Source organism: Polypterus senegalus, chromosome 15 (genome assembly GCF_016835505.1).
Source record: "Polypterus senegalus isolate Bchr_013 chromosome 15, ASM1683550v1, whole genome shotgun sequence".
NCBI lineage: Eukaryota > Metazoa > Chordata > Cladistia > Polypteriformes > Polypteridae > Polypterus > Polypterus senegalus.
This window is the reverse complement of record NC_053168.1, coordinates 76,042,191-76,061,256: the sequence shown is the minus strand read 5'-3', so window position 1 is coordinate 76,061,256 and position 19,066 is coordinate 76,042,191. Positions and strand designations below refer to the sequence as shown.

General features: G+C 35.0%; 1 protein-coding gene across 4 annotated transcripts in view; it reads right to left on the bottom strand.

Moving 5' to 3' along the window:
• vps50 (VPS50 EARP/GARPII complex subunit) overlaps positions 1-19,066 on the bottom strand; it is a 391,193-nt gene that overhangs the window by 192,615 nt on the left and 179,512 nt on the right. For all 4 annotated transcript variants that reach the window (XM_039737505.1, XM_039737508.1, XM_039737506.1 and 1 more), the window contains exon 13: positions 9,975-10,107. In XM_039737505.1, coding sequence (XP_039593439.1) covers positions 9,975-10,107 — 133 coding nt within the window. The remainder of the gene's footprint in view (positions 1-9,974; positions 10,108-19,066) is intronic.

Sequence of the window (19,066 nt, the reverse complement as noted above, 5' to 3'; positions counted from 1 at the left end):
TCACTGTGGTACCATGAAAGAGTGACTGTTGATTACATTTCTTAAATACACAGCTAATTTACAGGAGTACATGATTAGTGGGCATTTCTCATGTTCTTGCAGGTTACTCATCAACAGACCCTCAGAGTCAGAACATCTGCTACTCTAGCTTGCACTTGTGTCTTATCGATACTTAACCTTGAATAGATGCAACTGCAGAACTGGGTCGCAGATCAAGAGGCTGAAATTAAAAAGAGTGGTATGGGAAAGAGCTAACACTGAAGAGGTTATAATAATCAATATATAACCAAATAATTAAAATCATATTGAACACTGAAAATCAGCTCTAACACTAGTAATCATACAGGATTCTGCTACTTTGCTCAGAGCAAATTTCGTTGCTGCACATAGGAGGCATTCTATCACCTGATGTATTTGAAAAGTAAATTTCAAACCTCAAGAGGTACAATTACGTGACCACACATTTCTAAAGACAAACTGTTTTAGAGAAAACTTGCACCTGCTAGTTTTTATGTGGATTCAACAGACTTAAAGTCATGTAGTGTACATACATTAAGGAAGTTTCCATGCAGACACTGCAAAGATGCTGCCATGAGCAGATGAGAACCCACTGTTTCAATCAATGATTTGTCTATCTTTTGAATTTGCCATATCCTCATTACACACTGAGATGTCTCAGTGTCTTTAATGTAGATTTTACTTTGGAAAGCGTTTTTTTCTGGTAAAAATAAACCAGGACATTTTTAATAGCTGAATGAATCTAACAATTTTAGCATAGCCAACAAAACTAATGTAGAAAACAGTGAATTACTTTATTTATAAACCATGATAATATCAGCTAAAAGTAAAACTGGATAAGATGAACTCTTACACTAAAACATCAAATGGCTGACATTTGGCATGAAACAGTGCCAGGCATGAAAGGTATAATTTAATTGGAATTTGTCAAAACAGCAAAACTAATGCAATTAATAAATATACATTTGTCACACTATAATAAATGGAACTATGGAAATGACTTTCATGTTGCACAGGTCACTAATAAAATACACCAAACAGCAAAAAGTCAAAAGAGGTTGACAGGTGATGAAGATGCTGTTGAATTATTAAATAAATATGTAAATCTGAAACATCCTCTATATTTCATACTAATAGCCAACAGTCTGGAATGGGATAATTGTGCAGAAAATTGGGTAGGTAGTTGCGCTATTAAAATGCATTTATTTGTGATTTCATAATACTAGCATAAAAAATCAATTAGGCTTTCAGATTTTCAATAACTTGGATAGGATGGCACAACTATGAGAAAATATGCTCTAATTTTTATTTGATTACTCTGCGCCTGTATGGGCTTTTGGTATCACCTAATACTCTTTACTTATCATGTAATTACTTATAAAATCATGAGCAGTCAATAACAGTCTGCGACCTTGTCCTTTACACCCACCAATTAGTTTAGATTGTCTGAATCTTTTAATGATGCTATGGGCCATAGATGTTGAAATCACAAAATACACTGCAATCATATTCTCCCATGTAAACCCAATTTTAACAGTGTCACCTGTCACTTATAGTAATCAACTATTTACCTATGGAAAGTTTTTTTCAACACATTCCAAATAGGGACCTGTCCCAACGTTTTATAGAATGTGCTGGAATCAGCTTATATTGACAAATTTGTGTTAATGTTCTGAGGTAAAAAAAAAATTGTACGTCAAGAGCATTACAAATCTCTATTTTTTTATGTGCATTTTATAATCAGTCCCAATTTAGGAAATGGGGTGGGAAACATCAAGAGAAACTTAAATAAAATCTGCACAATGCAAATGAGATCAAACATCTCTGTATAATATTCACCACTTGCAAAACTGCTAATCAAATGCAATAAAAAGCACTGAATGAATAATCACATTTTTTTGTTACAGAAGGCTATAGAACCATGTAATACACACACATACAAATAAAGTAAATTCAATATTAATTTCTCTCTTGTTACCCGAGGAGCAACAAATCATTAAAATCCTTGGAAACTAAGGCTTACTTTCATGTCCTTTAACTTCTATAGTACATGTTTAACCTTTAATAAAAACCTTTTTTTTTTTTCTTCAATTTGCCTCCGGCATTCTGACAAACAAATGAGGTGACTGCTCGGTCAGAATGTCTAGGGTATACTCTTTAGATCAAGAGAGCTGTTTCAATTAGAAATGACAATAACAGCAGTTCCAGTAAAGGGTCATATTTAATTTAGGAGATTTTCAATTCCATATTCCAGCTATTTCCCAAAAATAGTCACAACACACTGAAAGAACACTTCATTCGACCTATTATCATTTGCTTCCAGGTCTTATAAAGATATGTTTCAGTTTGCTTTTATTTTAAAATGAGCATGCAGTCATTGTGCTCCTAAATGTAAACACATTCCTTCGAGTGTTGATAGCAGTGGGCCCTGCTTTCAATACAATCAATTTCCTTTAAAAGTTATATTTGGTTACAAGCAGCAAATGCTTTTCCTCTTCCTTAAAAGACTATACTCGATTTTCTTTTCAATTGTGTTCACTTACACTGCCTAGTAAGATCAGCTAAAAGAGTCTAATTGCAAAAATAAAAGTGCTTTAAAGCCAGTTGTTCTTTAACAAATGTAAAATGATGAAGATGCTTTCAGTAGAGCAAAACAAAGCAAAATAAGACGATGTTCCTTTTGTGCAGTCGTCTTCTTTTCATGAAGATGGTAATTCTCACTCTCGATGGATGTAGTTGTTTGGTTGCTTATCATTTCAAATCCAGCTAACCAGAAAAAAAAGTATATATGTTGTGTTCTCTCTGATAACAGAGTCTCTTTAACAGTTTATATATAATTATGTTTATTTACAAAACACACAAAATAAAAAAAATGTACTATATCAGAGGTGTCCAATTCTAATACTGGAGGACTACAGTGACTGCAGGTTTTCCTTCCTGTGATTAATTCTTGGAAATCTAAGTTATTATGGTTAAGCCTGAGTCAGACTTGGGAGTAAGCATAAAGATCTGTTTTAATGTTAAGCCCAAAAAACTCTCGGGACAGTATTCTGCTGCCATCTAGTGGATAAAATAACATTATTCATAAAAAAAATCTATACTAATAAAAGGCAAAGCCCTCACTCACTCACTCACTCACTCACTCACTCACTAATTCTCCAACTTCCCGTGTGGGTGGAAGGCTGAAATTTGGCAGGTTCATTCCTTACAGCTTCCTTACAAAAGTTGGGCAGGTTTTATATCGAAATTCTACGCGTAATGGTCATAACTGGAAGCTGTTTTTCTCCATTTACTGTAATGGAGATGAGCTTCAACGCCGTGGGGGAGTTTCGTGTGACATCATCACGCCTTCCACGTAATCACGCAGTACGTAGAAAATCAGGAAAACCTCCAAAAAGCGCTGAAGAAAACATGCATTATATAATTGAAAAGGCAGCGAAACAATAAGAAGCGAGCGAGTGACATATACAACCATATTGATGAGTTCTGCTACTTCGGAAACAAAGCACGATGTAAACCTACACTTTAAATTAAGTTCATAGACAGGCTGCCGCTGGCGTTTGTAATTTAGTGCGTGCCCATATAAGGCCGTCCGTCAGCGGCAATCCAATAGCAAACTTCCACTAAATATTCACGGGTTAAGGACTGTGCTTATGCAGAGGAAGATGAGATGGTCAGGGTGGTGTTTGGCACAAACTCAGCGAAACTGCGAAAGAAAGTTTTAAGTGCCAGGACTAAGGTAACATTAAATACAGCCATGGACATAGCACGAGATGGCACCAGCACAACTGGGGAACTTCGCTGCATGTACACCGGCGCTCACGTGAACTGGCGCAGTGCACAGATAAAAGGCAACAGTTCCAAAGAGTGCTGAACAAAAACCGAATTACACAATTGAAAAGGCAGCAAAAATATGAAGCGTCTGATACATACAGGCATATTCATAAATGCTGCTACTGTGGAAACAAAGCACACGGTGGAAAAAGTCAATGTCCCGCTAAAGGGAGACAGTGTAAAAAAAAAAAACCGTGCATGCAGTGTGTCAGGTCTCGGATAAAGAAGAAGACGAGCTGTTTATTGATGCAGTAAGGAGCGAATCGATGAATGAAACCTGTCATCTTTACAACGATTGACAAACACGGAATGTAACTTGAACACAACACATCCTACAAATACGAACCTGATTGAAAGAAATAATGATAATCAAATCCTTGATGACAGCAACACTCAGTAACACTCACAAAACAAATACTGTATATTGACAGTCATGTTACGTTATTTTTAAAATGTTCCCTTTTCTTTTTCATAACTTCTACTTCTCCACTGCGATACGCGGGTATATATTTAAATGTATATATATATACCCCGATCTACAGTACATAATCTCGCATGGATAAACCACACGCTGTGGCGCAATTGTAGAGTCTTCGCCTCTAATGCCGACATTCGAGGTTCGATTCCCGAGAGGGGATGCACTGAGTATGTACGCGCGCGCTACCTGATTCATTTTACCTTCGCATCTCCTTGGTTTGGGGCGTATGAAAAATATTAGGTTAACGCAGAATCATGTTACGTTATTTTTAAAATGTTTCCCTTTATTAGCACAAGCACAGCTGAGAAGCTTCGATGCATGTCCTCCATAGCGTTAAAAATAGCGCATTTAATCACACTTTCAATTCCAAGCAAACGGGAACTTTTGTCAATGCATGATTTCCTGGTACATCCATTACACTGATGCACACATCACAGCTACAAAAATGTTAGAGTCGGAATAAAGCGCGTTCGACTGATCATTTCGACTCCGAGCGAAGCCTTGATAAAAGCGTGGTTTTGTGCACACTGAAAAGCAAGCAAAATTAGATGCATTACAGAAAGCGGACTTTGTGGCTCTTACTGGGGATCATTGGACTTCCGTGACCGTTAGTAATTCTGATTACATCTAATTACAAAATGTTCAATGATCACACTGTTTTAGCCTAATGTACAAAATAATTTTGGCTAAGGTTACTCAGAGTTTAAAGATTAAATTGGTCAAATTACCTTTTATGTTTCTGACTTATTTTTTTAAGAAGAAAAACTGTACTTTATGTTGAAATTTTGGTTATAATTATTTAAAGACAATACTATTCTGAAAATCTACTTAAAGTACTTAAACTACCACTTTATTTTTAAGTCTGCCCAATTTTAACCAGGGATGATATTTTTGTTTCTGTTTTGAATTCAAATGCAGTTTAAAGGCTTTTTTTCAGAAATTAAAACAGCTTCAGTTTACAATATTCATGTACATGTCTATTATTTGATTCTGTAGCCACTAAAACCGTTTTAAATTAAAAAAAAAACATTTGCGATTTGGGGCAAATTCGTGTCGATTACATACGATTAATCAAGATTAATTCTTACACAGCCTCTAATTAATTGGATTAATTTTTTAATCGAGTCCCACCTAATATATATATATGGATATATATATATTTGTATATATATTTGTATATATATATATATGTAGATATGTATAGTATATATGTAGTATATATATATATGTATATACAGTATGTATATATATATAACTGTGTATATATATGTGTGATATATATATATATATATATATATATATATATATATGTGTATATATATATATATATATGACAATGACAAAACAATTACATTGTCAATATATATATTATTAAAATGTTTCCTTTTCTTTTACTTCTCCGTATCACAGGTATTTTGTATCTATATATATATATATGTATATATATATATATATATATATATGTATATATATATATATTGCAACACTCCCATGACAATGACATCAAACAATTACATTCCCTGGCAGTCAATCTCCCCGTGGCTCCATGGGACATGGAGTCCACCACAGTTATTATTAAAATGTTTCAGCCCCACCTGGAGGTTTAAGACCAGCTGGTCAGGCACCTGGATCACTTCCAGGTGGGGCATAAAGGGCCTGCCTCCCAGCAATCAATCGGGAGGAAGAGGACGAGGTTGCCTGGGAGGAGTTGGATGTCGGGTGGAAGTGGACAGAGCTGGATATGTGGGCCTGGACTTTGGGGAAATAGAAGGCACTGGGGTGCGTGATATGTATATAGTAAATAAAAGTGTGTGGAGCAAATATATATCCGTCTGTCTGTGCCGGGCCATATATATATATATATATATATATATATATATATATATATATATATATATATATATATATATATATATAGATATATATAAATATATACAGATATATATATATATATATATATATAAAATAGATAGATATGACAACAACACTCAATATCAATGACAAAACAATTACATTAACAATCATCTTACGTTATTTTTAAAATGTTTGCTTTTCTTTTTCATAACTTCTTTAACACACTACTTCTCCGCTGCGAAGCGCGGGTATTTTGCTAGTCATTAATATTTCTATGCATTCTGCCACTTTAAGGTAGCTCATCAATATTCATGAGTGCAGAGAGGCCTTCAACCAAAAACACAATGGCAAATGAAAAGCCGTAAAGCCAGTTTTAGAAAATACTGAAACAGATCCATTGTTCGAATCAAGAGATAAAGATAACAATGTGAATTTGTCATACATTGACACTGGTAGTGAAACTGATGCATACGGCCCATATGACTTGAACTGCCACAATATGCCTGGTGACTTCTGTGGCATGAAGCTTATGGGGTCTGACAGTAACTGCATAACAAAAATGCAAAATGATTGTGATGAAATGCAAGGACAAGAAAGATGTATCAAAAACAGATAATCCTTTACAGAATTTCAGTATGTTCATAAATGATAGCGTGTAATTGTGATTGAGCGCAGCAACTGATCCAGCAGGACACAATGAACCCAAATAACAGAGTGAACATGTGGTCTGATGTCAGTTATGACATGATGCTGGCTTTCTTTGCACTTGCCAAGATAGAATTAAAAATCCTTCAGATGAAATGCGCCGGGTAAAAAAGGCTTTTTTTGAGACACCAAAACAGTATATAAAGCAGATCATGAGTAACAAATCATTTCAGCTTACTTCAAAGGTGTTTGCATTTTGTTGAGGACAACTTACTTGTCACTTTGCAGTAGTAGTGAGAAATAGTGGAGAGAAATCCTTCAAAAATGTTTTTTGATGAACTGAGATTTATAAATGAAAAGCATGTTGTTGGTGAATCACTTGTGGTGTGGAAAGATTGTATGAGAATAAAGCGATAACTACTTTATACCTTCCTGAGCTGGCAAGAGTTCAACTGAACAATCGGTAATGTTTACTGGTAACTTTTCAAGGTCACCCAGAGTTTGGAAATGGGGTGAAAGGATAAACCTTCTTATGTACAGTATTTTAATTTTATTTTTTACATTTATTTTTAGTTTTTTTGCAACTGAAAACACCTGACACTGTGAAAATAATTTGGTGTAAGAATAAAATGAGGCTTTTAAATATTCTTCCCTCCCTCTTTCACACTCTCTTTATCTTGAACATTTGGCATTGGATACTGTCTTTGCCGATTCAGTATGCCAATATATGCGGATATACATCACTCATAACCTTGCATGCTGTTTTTGTGGCTATTCACACACCTATTGCATACCCTTGTACTACTTGCTGAATTTTTGCAGTCGCTATTCAATTTCTGGCAACTCCTACACTTCAACTTCACACATAAATGGTGAATAAGTAAACAAGTACGGTGGGATGCAAAAGTTTGGGCAACCTTGTTAATAGTCATTATTTTCCTGTATAAATCGTTGGTTGTTACGATAAAAAATGTCAGTTAAATATATCATATACAGTGGTGTGAAAAAATATTTGCCCCCTTCCTGATTTCTTATTCTTTTGCATGTTTGTCACACAAAATGTTTCTGATCATCAAACACATTTAACCATTAGTCAAATATAACACAAGTAAACACAAAATGCAGTTTTTAAATGATGGTTTTTATTATTTAGGGAGAAAAAAAAATCCAAACCTACATGGCCCTGTGTGAAAAAGTAATTGCCCCCTGAACCTAATAACTGGTTGGGCCACCCTTAGCAGCAATAACTGCAATCAAGCGTTTGCGATAACTTGCAATGAGTCTTTTGGACAATTCTTGCACACTTTCTGTAAATCCAATAAACTTCATTTCACTTCTCAAATATCACTATGTGTGTCTCCTATATGATATACAGTATTTAACTGACATTTTTTATCGTAACAACCAACGATTTATACAGGAAAATAATGACTATTAACAAGGTTGCCCAAACTTTTGCATCCACTATAATTGTATTTTAATACTTATTTTATTCAACATGTAATTATCCTGTTTTAAAATGCACGCAAATACTACTATAGCATAATCAGTCCAGTTAACAGTATGTCAAAAAGGCAGATATGTGAATGTTTTTACTAAGTAATTATATACTTTACCCTATTCAACTGAAGCTTGGATATTTTTCCCACAGACCATCCCAACAAGGTTTTTCACCATACAGATTTTAAAAGCAGATTTGTGATGCTGGCATGATGGAAGGGCTTGTGTGACTCAGAGATTCTTACAACTAAGGTGTCTGGAAATCTGTGTTCCTTATAGGGTTACCAATGGCAAACTGGTCTAACAGAAAGGGGCCACACAAAGAACAATCAATTGATGATACTTATGATAGCCTCAAATAAATCCTTACCCAAAAGGGAATACCAGAAGTCCAGGACTCACAGCTGGAGCCATATAAATCATACTGTCACTCTTAACCATTAGACAGAAGTCGTTAGCACGTACTATACATACTATACATTCAATATACGAAGATCTAGGCACATAATCAAAAGAAGCCCCTGAGAACAAACAATTTGAATTCTGCTGGCGTTACTTTCCATTATCCTGATATAATGAAGTGTAACATTACTCTGTGACATACTGTGATGAATGAGAAATGTGTGTGCTCTAAGGACTAAAAACATAAAAACAGGGTCAAAATGGCTTTGATTCACAGCAGCCTAACTAAGCCAACAGCAGATCAGAATTACACTTGGATTATTCAATAAAATAAACTAAAGGCACATAGCAAAAAATGTACATAATGCATTTGTCCCAGTTGAAGAAAAAAACTAATTCTGTAAAAAAACATTAAAAAACGGGAAGCAGGGACATTGTTTAATTTTCTTAAGAATCAGCCTGAATGAGGCTAGAAATGCAGAACTGGAAGATTACAGTCAGGATAATTGAGTGACAGAATAAGTATAAGAAATAAGTAATGAATCATGTCCTCATGATATGCCAAATATTACATATGCTAAAAAGACTTAAAGGAAAAAGACAACCAATTTATTGCAATATTTCAATTATAGCTAAATACATTATTGTAGACAGGATACTAATAAAATACTTGCCATTGTAAATGCAGATCTTTCCGAGGATGAGAGATCATAAGATGGTTTAGGGGACAGAAATACCTAGCTGTAAGTACACATTTCATGTAAATATTCAAAAAACTGACTGAGAGTAAAGAAATAATGATCTTTAGTGAGAAATTTAATCTATAACCCATTTTTTACAGTAGGCTTTGTACAAGAGAGCAACAATTGTGTGGTTGCCAGTAAACACATCATGAGAAAGAGTGCTGCCTTGTTGCTGGCGTTTTAGAAGCATGGCAATAAAATAATTTGAATATTAGAACAACTTTGATGAGAACAGGACACAGCTCAATAAAGCTGATCAATCCTTTACACCTTATGTTTCCTAGTTCCTCTACTTTGTACTTTCTTTTGTCTGTTTTATTTAAAAAGAAAAAAGAAAATCCCAAGTGATTTATTTCTTGTTTTTTTGATTACTTTTGACAAAAGTGGTCTAACAGTCTTAGTACCACTAAAACTGAACACAGGTAAAGCTTGCCATATACTCAAAGAAAAAAAAAACATTTCCTTAAAGTTTATAGTCCTTAGATAACTGTTCCGCCTACCTGAAGCTGGAATCACTTCTTCATTGTCATGCTCATCATGCCATTCCATTGTACGATGGTAACTTAGCATGACCTCCCAAAGGGCTTTGCATAAGTCAGAAAGGCATGGTATGTAACTGTCTGGAGTGATATGCTGTGAAGAAACAAAAGCTAGATTACATCTCATAAAGTACGCAGAATCCCAACTCTGGTGCAACATGAACAAATTAAACACAAAGACAGATGTTCTATATATTCCAAATATAAAAACGTCAAATAATGTTTTACTTCTCAATTCTAGCATCATAAATACAATATTAAATATATTAAATTTTGTAAATTCTTCCTATCACCATATAATTTGAGAAATGGAGAACTAATTTATTTACACAAAACAGTGAAGGATTTAAAGTCTATATATTTAACATAAAACTAATTACATTGCATATTACAAAGAATGTTGTTAAACCATATAAAGGCTAGAATTCACTGAGTGCTAGTCAAAATAAAATCAAAGCTAAATTAAACTGTTTATTAAGTAAAAAATTTTAGTTAAATTAAAGATAACTACAATAATTTAGAATTAACAAAAAATACAATAAACACAAGTCTTAAATTTCAGAAACTTTCATAATAAAAAGAAATGTGAGTATTTTGAGTAATTAATGTAATTTTTCCCCTTGGGGATTAATAAAGTATCTATCTGTCTAATTATTGTGACTTTCATGCTCTGAAACTTTCAAGGCCATAAAAATAAACCCAAAAAGGAGAGTTACAAAGGGAGATACAGAGCATAACTGTTCTTTACACAGCCTCCAGTTAATCCAAAATGCTGCTGCAAGAATTATTAAAAGAACAAGAAAATACAAACACATAACTCCAATTCTTAAATCCTTACACTGGTTCCCAGTTAAGTTTAGGGCAGATTTCAAAATTCTCCTTTAAACATATAAAGCATTAAATGGCTAAGGTCTGGCTTACTTGTCTGAACTTATCATGACTTACAAACCAGAGCACACATTAAGATCTCAAGATGCCGGTCTAGTTATGATTCCAAGGATTAATAAAATAACAGTGGGAGGTCGAGCTTTTAGTTACAGGTCCCCTAAACTGTGGAATGGTCTGCCTGCTGCTATAAGAGATGTCCCTTCGGTCTCAGCTTTTAAATCCCGGCTGAAGACTCACTACTTTAGTTTAGCATATCCTGACTAGAGCTGCTGATTATCTGTACAGACTACATCTCTGCTGTTAGTCATTAGCACTAAAACATAAGTAACATAATAGTTATAATTTGATACTAACCCTCACCTATTCTGTTTCTCTTCTCGGTACTCAAATGTACACTGTTTGCATATCACACAGAGGACTGAGACAAGAACTAAACCAACAACCTTGGAGTTTAAGGTGCGGTGCCATAACCAATGATCCATACTGTTTATTATTATATACAATCATACTACATATAAATCAAGAAATTACATGTTGCCTTTATCATGGAACTGGAGAGTGGTAATGTGGTGCATTCTTATTGGACTGGCAAGCAAGAATTTCACTCGACTTTTTACTAATTTTCACAGCTATGTAAAATATTTTTATAAGCCAGTAAATAAGTTGTGATATAATTGCATAATACCTCTTAATGATATATAAAAAGTGGACCTTTGGTCATTGAGTATTATCACATATTAATGAAGCATGGAGTATTGTTGCTTTGCTTTTAATTTCTGTGTGTCTAATGAAAGTACCTGGGGGGGCAGTAAAATGAATCCTACTTATACACATTAAATAAATTACTCTGAAGGTTAATGTTACTTTCAGATTTTTTATAATTCAAATTTGCAAAATGCAACAAAATAGCAAAATGGATGAAAACACTAGACAGCAGTGTTTCTATACAGTAGCCTAAACAGTGGACACTGTACAGTGCTGTACACTATATAAGCAAATAGTAAAAGCACAATAATCTATTCGATTATATTTTTATCAAGCACAAAAAAAGTGAGAATACTTTGGAAAGCAAGACTTTTTAAAGTTCCATCAAGCAAATTAAATCTAATATAGGCTGCATGAACAAATTTATAAACAGACTCATTGTTTCTCTCAAGAAAAGGGCTTGGAGTGCTGCTTCATCCAAAAGATGAAAAGCAAATGAACTGCAATGCAAACATTCTGAACAAATAATTATCTATTGACAATGCTTTGCTATAAATTATTGCAGTATTGAGCTTTCAGGAAGCAACAGTGAACAAGATATTAGACCACAGAGGGATACAGTCCTACACATGGCTAACCTCATTCATTCTGTGACAACCGTAACTTTATTTGCATTTGTGAAACAACTAAATTTTATGGAATTTCTTAAAATGATCACGTACATTTTAATAATTAATCTCAAATAGACATATATCACACATATTTGGTCAAACATAACAAGGTACTTTAGTTTTTAATTCTCTCTCTACAAGATGACATCTAAAACACTGCCTTGAAAACAACAGGCCCAAGAAAACCAGCAGTATACCAGATTACACACCATCTACGGTGTATTCATTGCTCAATGAACATTTACTGATATTTTTTAATTATAAACAAGTATCTGTCCATTTACTAAACCCGATTAGTCCTTTTTTATTAATGCTTTGTTAATTTAATTGCTTTAGAAATAGACTTTTCAAGCTGTTTCTTATTTGTTTCCATAATATATACATACATAGTGGAAAAGGCAATTTATTTGTAAAAGGCATAACTATTGCTTCTGTCATTGTTCTTGTGAAAAACTCAAAAGGTCATTGCCTACTTTAGAAAATCAGAAATCCATGTCTCTGGAACTTTGTGAATTTTATAAAAATTTTATTTAGCCATTTCTGCTGAATGCTTTCTGTAATATACATGTGTATGGCAATACTTAGAACTGATTCCTTCTTCTCTGATGACAAACTCAGAAGTGTCATTTAACCCTGAGCCTAAAAAAATCGGGAGTGGTTTCCCCTAGACTTTCTCGTATACTCAGATATTGGGATGGATATTTGAGGAGTAAACTGCAAGATAATGATTATATTTTTATATTATGTACATTAAAGAGCCATCAGCAACAAATCAAATCAAATGAATACTCTGCAGCTGCACGAATAAAAAAGTACCACTTCCGGTTAGTGGAAATAGCTCAAAAGTTGATAGAAATCTGTGTTTTGCACCTAATAATTGTATGCAAAATTTGGTTGACCTAAGTCAAAACGAACTCAAGTTTTTGTGTTTACATACACACACACGCGCACACACACACAGACATAATTCCAAAAAAGGTATTTTCGGACTCTGGGAGGTCTAAAATGTCGAGATTCATCAAAATCTCGAAATCAAATTTTTGGACGATTACAATACTTACCCTACGAGAACGTAAATGGGACTCTGAGTGATTTAAAACGTTGAGATTCATCAAAATCTTGAGATTGAATTTTTGGACGACTACAATACTTTGTCTATACTTTGCATATGAGAAAGTACAAAACTGTGCCCAACAGAAACATTCTTGTTAAAATTATTGACACACTTATAATCTATCTCCACATTCATTTTCTGAAATCACTTCCATCATTTAGCAGCGAACTGGGCCCAATGGCTGCAAGAATAGAACAATCCCTTGAACGTGCAACATTTCAGTGATGGACACAACACATCAATGCTCACAGATGCTGGTCCACTCGAGAGATGTCAGTCAACCTAACATTTTTGAGGAGAAAACTGGACTCCCATACAGAAAGGAAACTGAATATAATGATCATTCTTCTCAGGATTTTGTACTTACTTTATTCCTAATATCTATTATTAAAGAAGCCACTTAAAGGTGTTCTGAGATCCTTTTTCGGGTAATTTTTACTGGTGCATACTACCTGGCTGTTAATAATATTATTTAAAACCAATTAAGAAAGCAATTTATTAACTATAAAGTTAATTCTTTAAAATAAAAAAAAAAATTAGCATAAAGCAAATCATTATTCTGTGGTGACATTTCCAAATTTTGGTAACAGACCTGTTTTTAAAGTTTAAGAAATATAATGCAAAAATCTTTGCAAATACAGTAGACCCCCGCGAATTTGCGGTTCAGAGTTCGCAGCTTCAGTCATTCGCGGATTTTTCCTTAGAACCTAACTAATAATTGTTAGCGGAAATCGCAAATATCCTTTGCAATTTTTATGGATTTTTTCATGGCAATACTGTACTGTAGAGATAACAGGAAGTAGCGGTAGAGAAAACCGCAACTTGGGATGATGAAAGTAGCCAATAGAATTTGAAACTGCAACTCCCAGCAGTCCCTGCAGTGGCTCTGATTGGTCTTCTAATGAGGGTGCTGGGGCTGTTCAGGTGAAAGGATGTCTGTGCGGTTTTTAAAAGGAGGCCGGTGATCAAAAGCAAAAAAAAAAAAGAGTTTCTGTAATTTGTGTTTCAAATTCCTGTCTGTCTGCCTTCTGTTGGGTTACCTGTATTTATTCATTTTATCCTGGATCGTTTCGTGCATCTGGATTGTCTGCCGTCTGCCTGTGTACATGAGGACTGTAACTGGATTCATGGCCATCCTGCACACAAAGGAGCGCTCCTGAACTCGTCCACCCGTCTTCACCATTTCAGGAACTACCGATAGGACTATCTGTACATTCCCATTCAACGTACGGATCTCTGGACTATCTATTTTCATCATTACATTGCATCCATTGCCGTTTTTCATGAACTTTTTCATGGTTTACTGTATGTGTTTTGTTTGTGCTTTGTTGCATTTAATGTGTAATCACCGTAAGGGGAACAGGGGTGGTATTGTTGTTTTCTTATTTCATTTATTTTCATTACATTGTTTATTTTCTGTTTGATTACCGGTTTGCTTTGTTTTTGTCTCTGTTTGTGAGTGCGCGTAGGTCGGGACAAGATTGGATGCGTCCCTGGAATCTCCACCATAAAAATAAATAAATCACCGTCTTCTCAATTGTGGCTTCTCTTGTGACGCTACACTTACTTAAAAGCCTGAACAGTGCCTGTCGTTTTTGGCTCTTTGCTTTGTCTCTTTCTCCTCCCCCAGACATTCTCTGCTCCTGTTGGGGGTTGTGCTCCCCCTATTGTGTTTGCCTATTGTTTAATCGATAACTAACTGCATACTGAGCTCCTTTTACTTCTGAAAGAGACATGTTTGTTTGAAGTTTTTGAATAAAGTTCCTGTCTGTACAATCTCCTGTGTTTCTGTGCAATTCTGTGACCCAAGCATTGCACTTTGTACATATTGTTCCAGTAGTTTTTAAAATAGTTTTTACAGTTCATTAGCAGTGTATAAAATGATTAGTGATGCAGTAATTGTGATGCTCTTTGCATGAATAAAGTGTTCCATTAAAATTTCACTTTTTCTTTGTTAATCGTGACGTTTACTTAAAGTGCAGCAAAAAAGTATTTGCCATCCAGGGATGCATTAACCCCAAGTATGTGGCAGTTTAATGGTTAAAGCCCCAAGATGCTGCCGAAACAAGCTGCACCGTCTAAGGCTTCTGGCAATGAAAATGCGCTTGCATGATTTACAGTACATATAGCGGTAACATCGGTATTTTACATTCTAGCACTGCGGGAGACATAGCAGTACAGTATACAGGTTTACCCTTACATTCTTTATTTTTATTAAGCTGAGTTTGAAATTAGATTGAAGTGTTTTGGGGGCATATTTAGGGTTTAAACTATGAAAATAGGCATTTTTTTAACCACATCCAAAATTCGCGGGTGCTCTAGGAATGTAACCCCTGCGAATTTTGAGGGTGTACTGTAAATGTAAAGTAGACTCAGATGCCAAATTTCTGCATTGGCACATTAAATACAGAAACAGGAATTGAGCTGTAATGTATAAACAATTTGGAAAGAAAACCTATAAGTCATGGTACCTTAGGACTGAGTTATGGAAACACTACCTAAATTCTTTCTATATCACCACCTGATTTTCTGCTTACTGCTCAACAAACCTACATTATATAGAAAACAAATGAAGACAGTTTGTTTTGCACACCATGTTCACAGGTGAAAGAGCCATCCATTTGAATGAGCATTTGTCACACTATTGATTGAATTCAGGACAGAAATTGCAGTCAGGAACTCTATAATAGTTATGGGATTGTTTTCAGAAGAAAATATTACATAGAGAGTATTACAACACGGTGTAAGTATACTGTTTAGTGTAAAATGGAAATTTAAAAGCATGTGTCAAAATAAATAAAAAAATGCAAGAAATATCATAATTAACAATCAGGCAGGTATATTTAAAAAAAAAAAAAAGATTTGTCTCAAAAAAACATACTTCAGCAGACAGTAAAACAGAATCAAACCTGAGATTTGCAGGTTAAAATGCAGCTTTTACCCCCAAATGGTGTGTGTTGTGAACAGCAGGGGTGATTTAACACAAGAACTGTCAAATATTATGCTTTTTAAACCACAAATGACATACTACTGCCTGCTGCTATATGATGAGTTGCTTTATTACATTCATATGTACTTAAGCGTGGCATTTGTACCGATATATTATGTTTTTATTGAATTGTTAAGACCATGCCATATTAGGGGACTTTTCCAGTGATTTTCAGTCATTGCATTCATTTACCTCTTTTTAGTGAGTCGGAAGCAGTTGGCAGTGCACTCCCAAGAAGCCAGTCACATAATGTGACATGTCTAGCAACTCAGACAAACTACTCTACAACTCTCTCTGACAAAATGAAACAAGTTTGATTTTGTCTTTAATCACAAGGGCAGGCACTGTGTGCATGAGACCTAACAACCAGTAAATGCCCATCCAGAAATACAATGCTCATAATGCAGAGACAAGCAATAAGGAAAACACATGTTTTTGGACCTTATAAACAGAAGATAAGCTTATCTGTCTGATGTCTTGTGATTTACGCACCAAAACAGAACAGAAAAAAGAAAATAAACAGGCTAAAGATTGTGGCTGAACTCACCATAGCTGTTTAAACTTCATGCAGCACCACCTCCATCATGCAGCATGCTATTGGCTGTCACAAAAAAGGGTCGAGTACGACAGTGCTGGAAAGTCAACAAGCAGTCTGTAAATGTGACACGGCCAGTGAATTTCAGTTGTTTAAACTGACATTGTCCCATGACGAGATCAGCAACAGCAGTGAGCAAGCCTGACATGGCCCACAACTAAGTCATTTAATGTGACATTGTCTTTATTGAAAGAATAAACACCAATAAGAATGGCAATACTCAGGTTACATAAAGCAAGTATAATTTCAGCTTTCCAGCTTCAAATTAAAGCTTCTTTCTCTTTCCCTTATCCAGGATTGCCACAGTAAAGGTATATCTCTCTCTTCCTCATCACATTCTATTTCAGGCCATCACCTAAATGCACCCAGTCACCTTCATATCTTTCCATCTGGTTTTTGGTCTCTCACTCCTTCCTCCTCTTGGCAACTCCATCTCTTACTAATCTCCTTAGCACATTATTTTCCTCTTTTTTACAAACATATCTAGCCTACACCTTTGAGCTCCCCCAATTTTTACTTGATTCACTTTGTTCACCCCACAATCCAGTGCAGTATTTTCATTTGTTGACCTTCCATTCTTTCACTCTCCAAGTTTCTGAGCAATATAACATTGCTGGACTCAATGCCATCTTCTAAAATTTTCCTTTTGTCTTGGCAGCTATCCTTTAGCCACAGAATATCCAATCAACCTTTGTACATTACACTTTTTTTTCATCCCACACAATTGATTTTCTACCTAATTAATGCCCCTGGCCCTTAGTCCCAGTGAATCTTTGATCATAACCACTGAAAGGACTCCACTTCTTCTAACACATCTGCTCCCAGGTATATTTGTCCATAAAATATATGAACTATGACTGTTCTATACAATACACTATTATGTGTATGTTGCATCTAGTATAGGCTCTGGTCCAGGCAACCCTGGGGAACAGGTTCCTTTCCTATGCTGAATCACAATAGAACTTACTGCAAAAGCTCGAACAGACTTGTATGCCAGGAATAACTGATGAAGAACGTGTTTTACTGGAGCCATTTATTTTCTGTGTAGAGTTAGCACATTCTTCCCACAGTTATGTCGATGTTTTTACATATGCTATGGTTTTCTTCCCACATCCCAAAAGTCATATTTGTTAGGTTAACTAACAATTCTAAATTGCCCCCATGTGAGAATGAGTGCTGGTGTGTGCATGATTGGGGTCTGTGACGGACTGTCACCCACTCTAGGGCTGACTGCTGCTTTACAACTAATGGCATCAAGATACTACAGTCTTGTGTTGGACCTATGTGTATAAAATTTATGCAATAAGCCACCATTACCCCACATTCAAAGCCACGGCTTAGAATTTGGTTCAATGTAATCTCCTTCCACACCTAATATTCAATCATCAGTATGATTATAGGTTATCCTAGATCAGTCCTCCAGTCTTACTCCTTTAATGGTTATCTCAGCAATTAAATGAGTTGACCTCCATGTTGTTGTGAGAAACAAACTGTTCACTTTTTTTTTATCTTGGATTGGATTTATGTACAAATTTAGGGTTAAAGTCTTCAATTAATATTGTTGAGAATTAGGCTTTCTCTCTTGTAATTCTCCAGGATGACAATAAATAAGCACCCCATTCAGGGTCGACCCTTCAAAAGCAAAAGTCAGAAAATGAATATATGGGAAAAAGGATGTGAAGTTTCTATGGTGAGTTGAAGGAAAACTAAATAACACCTCTGGCATAAATTAGACAAAGTATTTTTTTTTCAACCCAAAGGCTTGTATTAAGAAGGACAATTAATCAAACCTATGTGCTCAGTAGGCACACAATGAGAAATGTCTGGGAACAAGAGAGATGGAGCTACAGCACTGAACGCCATTCTCTCTATGGTATTATTTATTAAAGTTAAATGACTCAAACGTTTTACTTCTTGTTGCATAAACTAGAGCATTTTTCTTTTCTTGCATGACCTGAACATATTATTTAGTGCAGAATCACAGGCATAGATTTATCATCAAAAAATAAATGTATCATCACATGAAAATCCTAATTTATTGCTATGCTTCCACTACTTATATTTAAAATAATTGCCACTGGAAAAAGACAG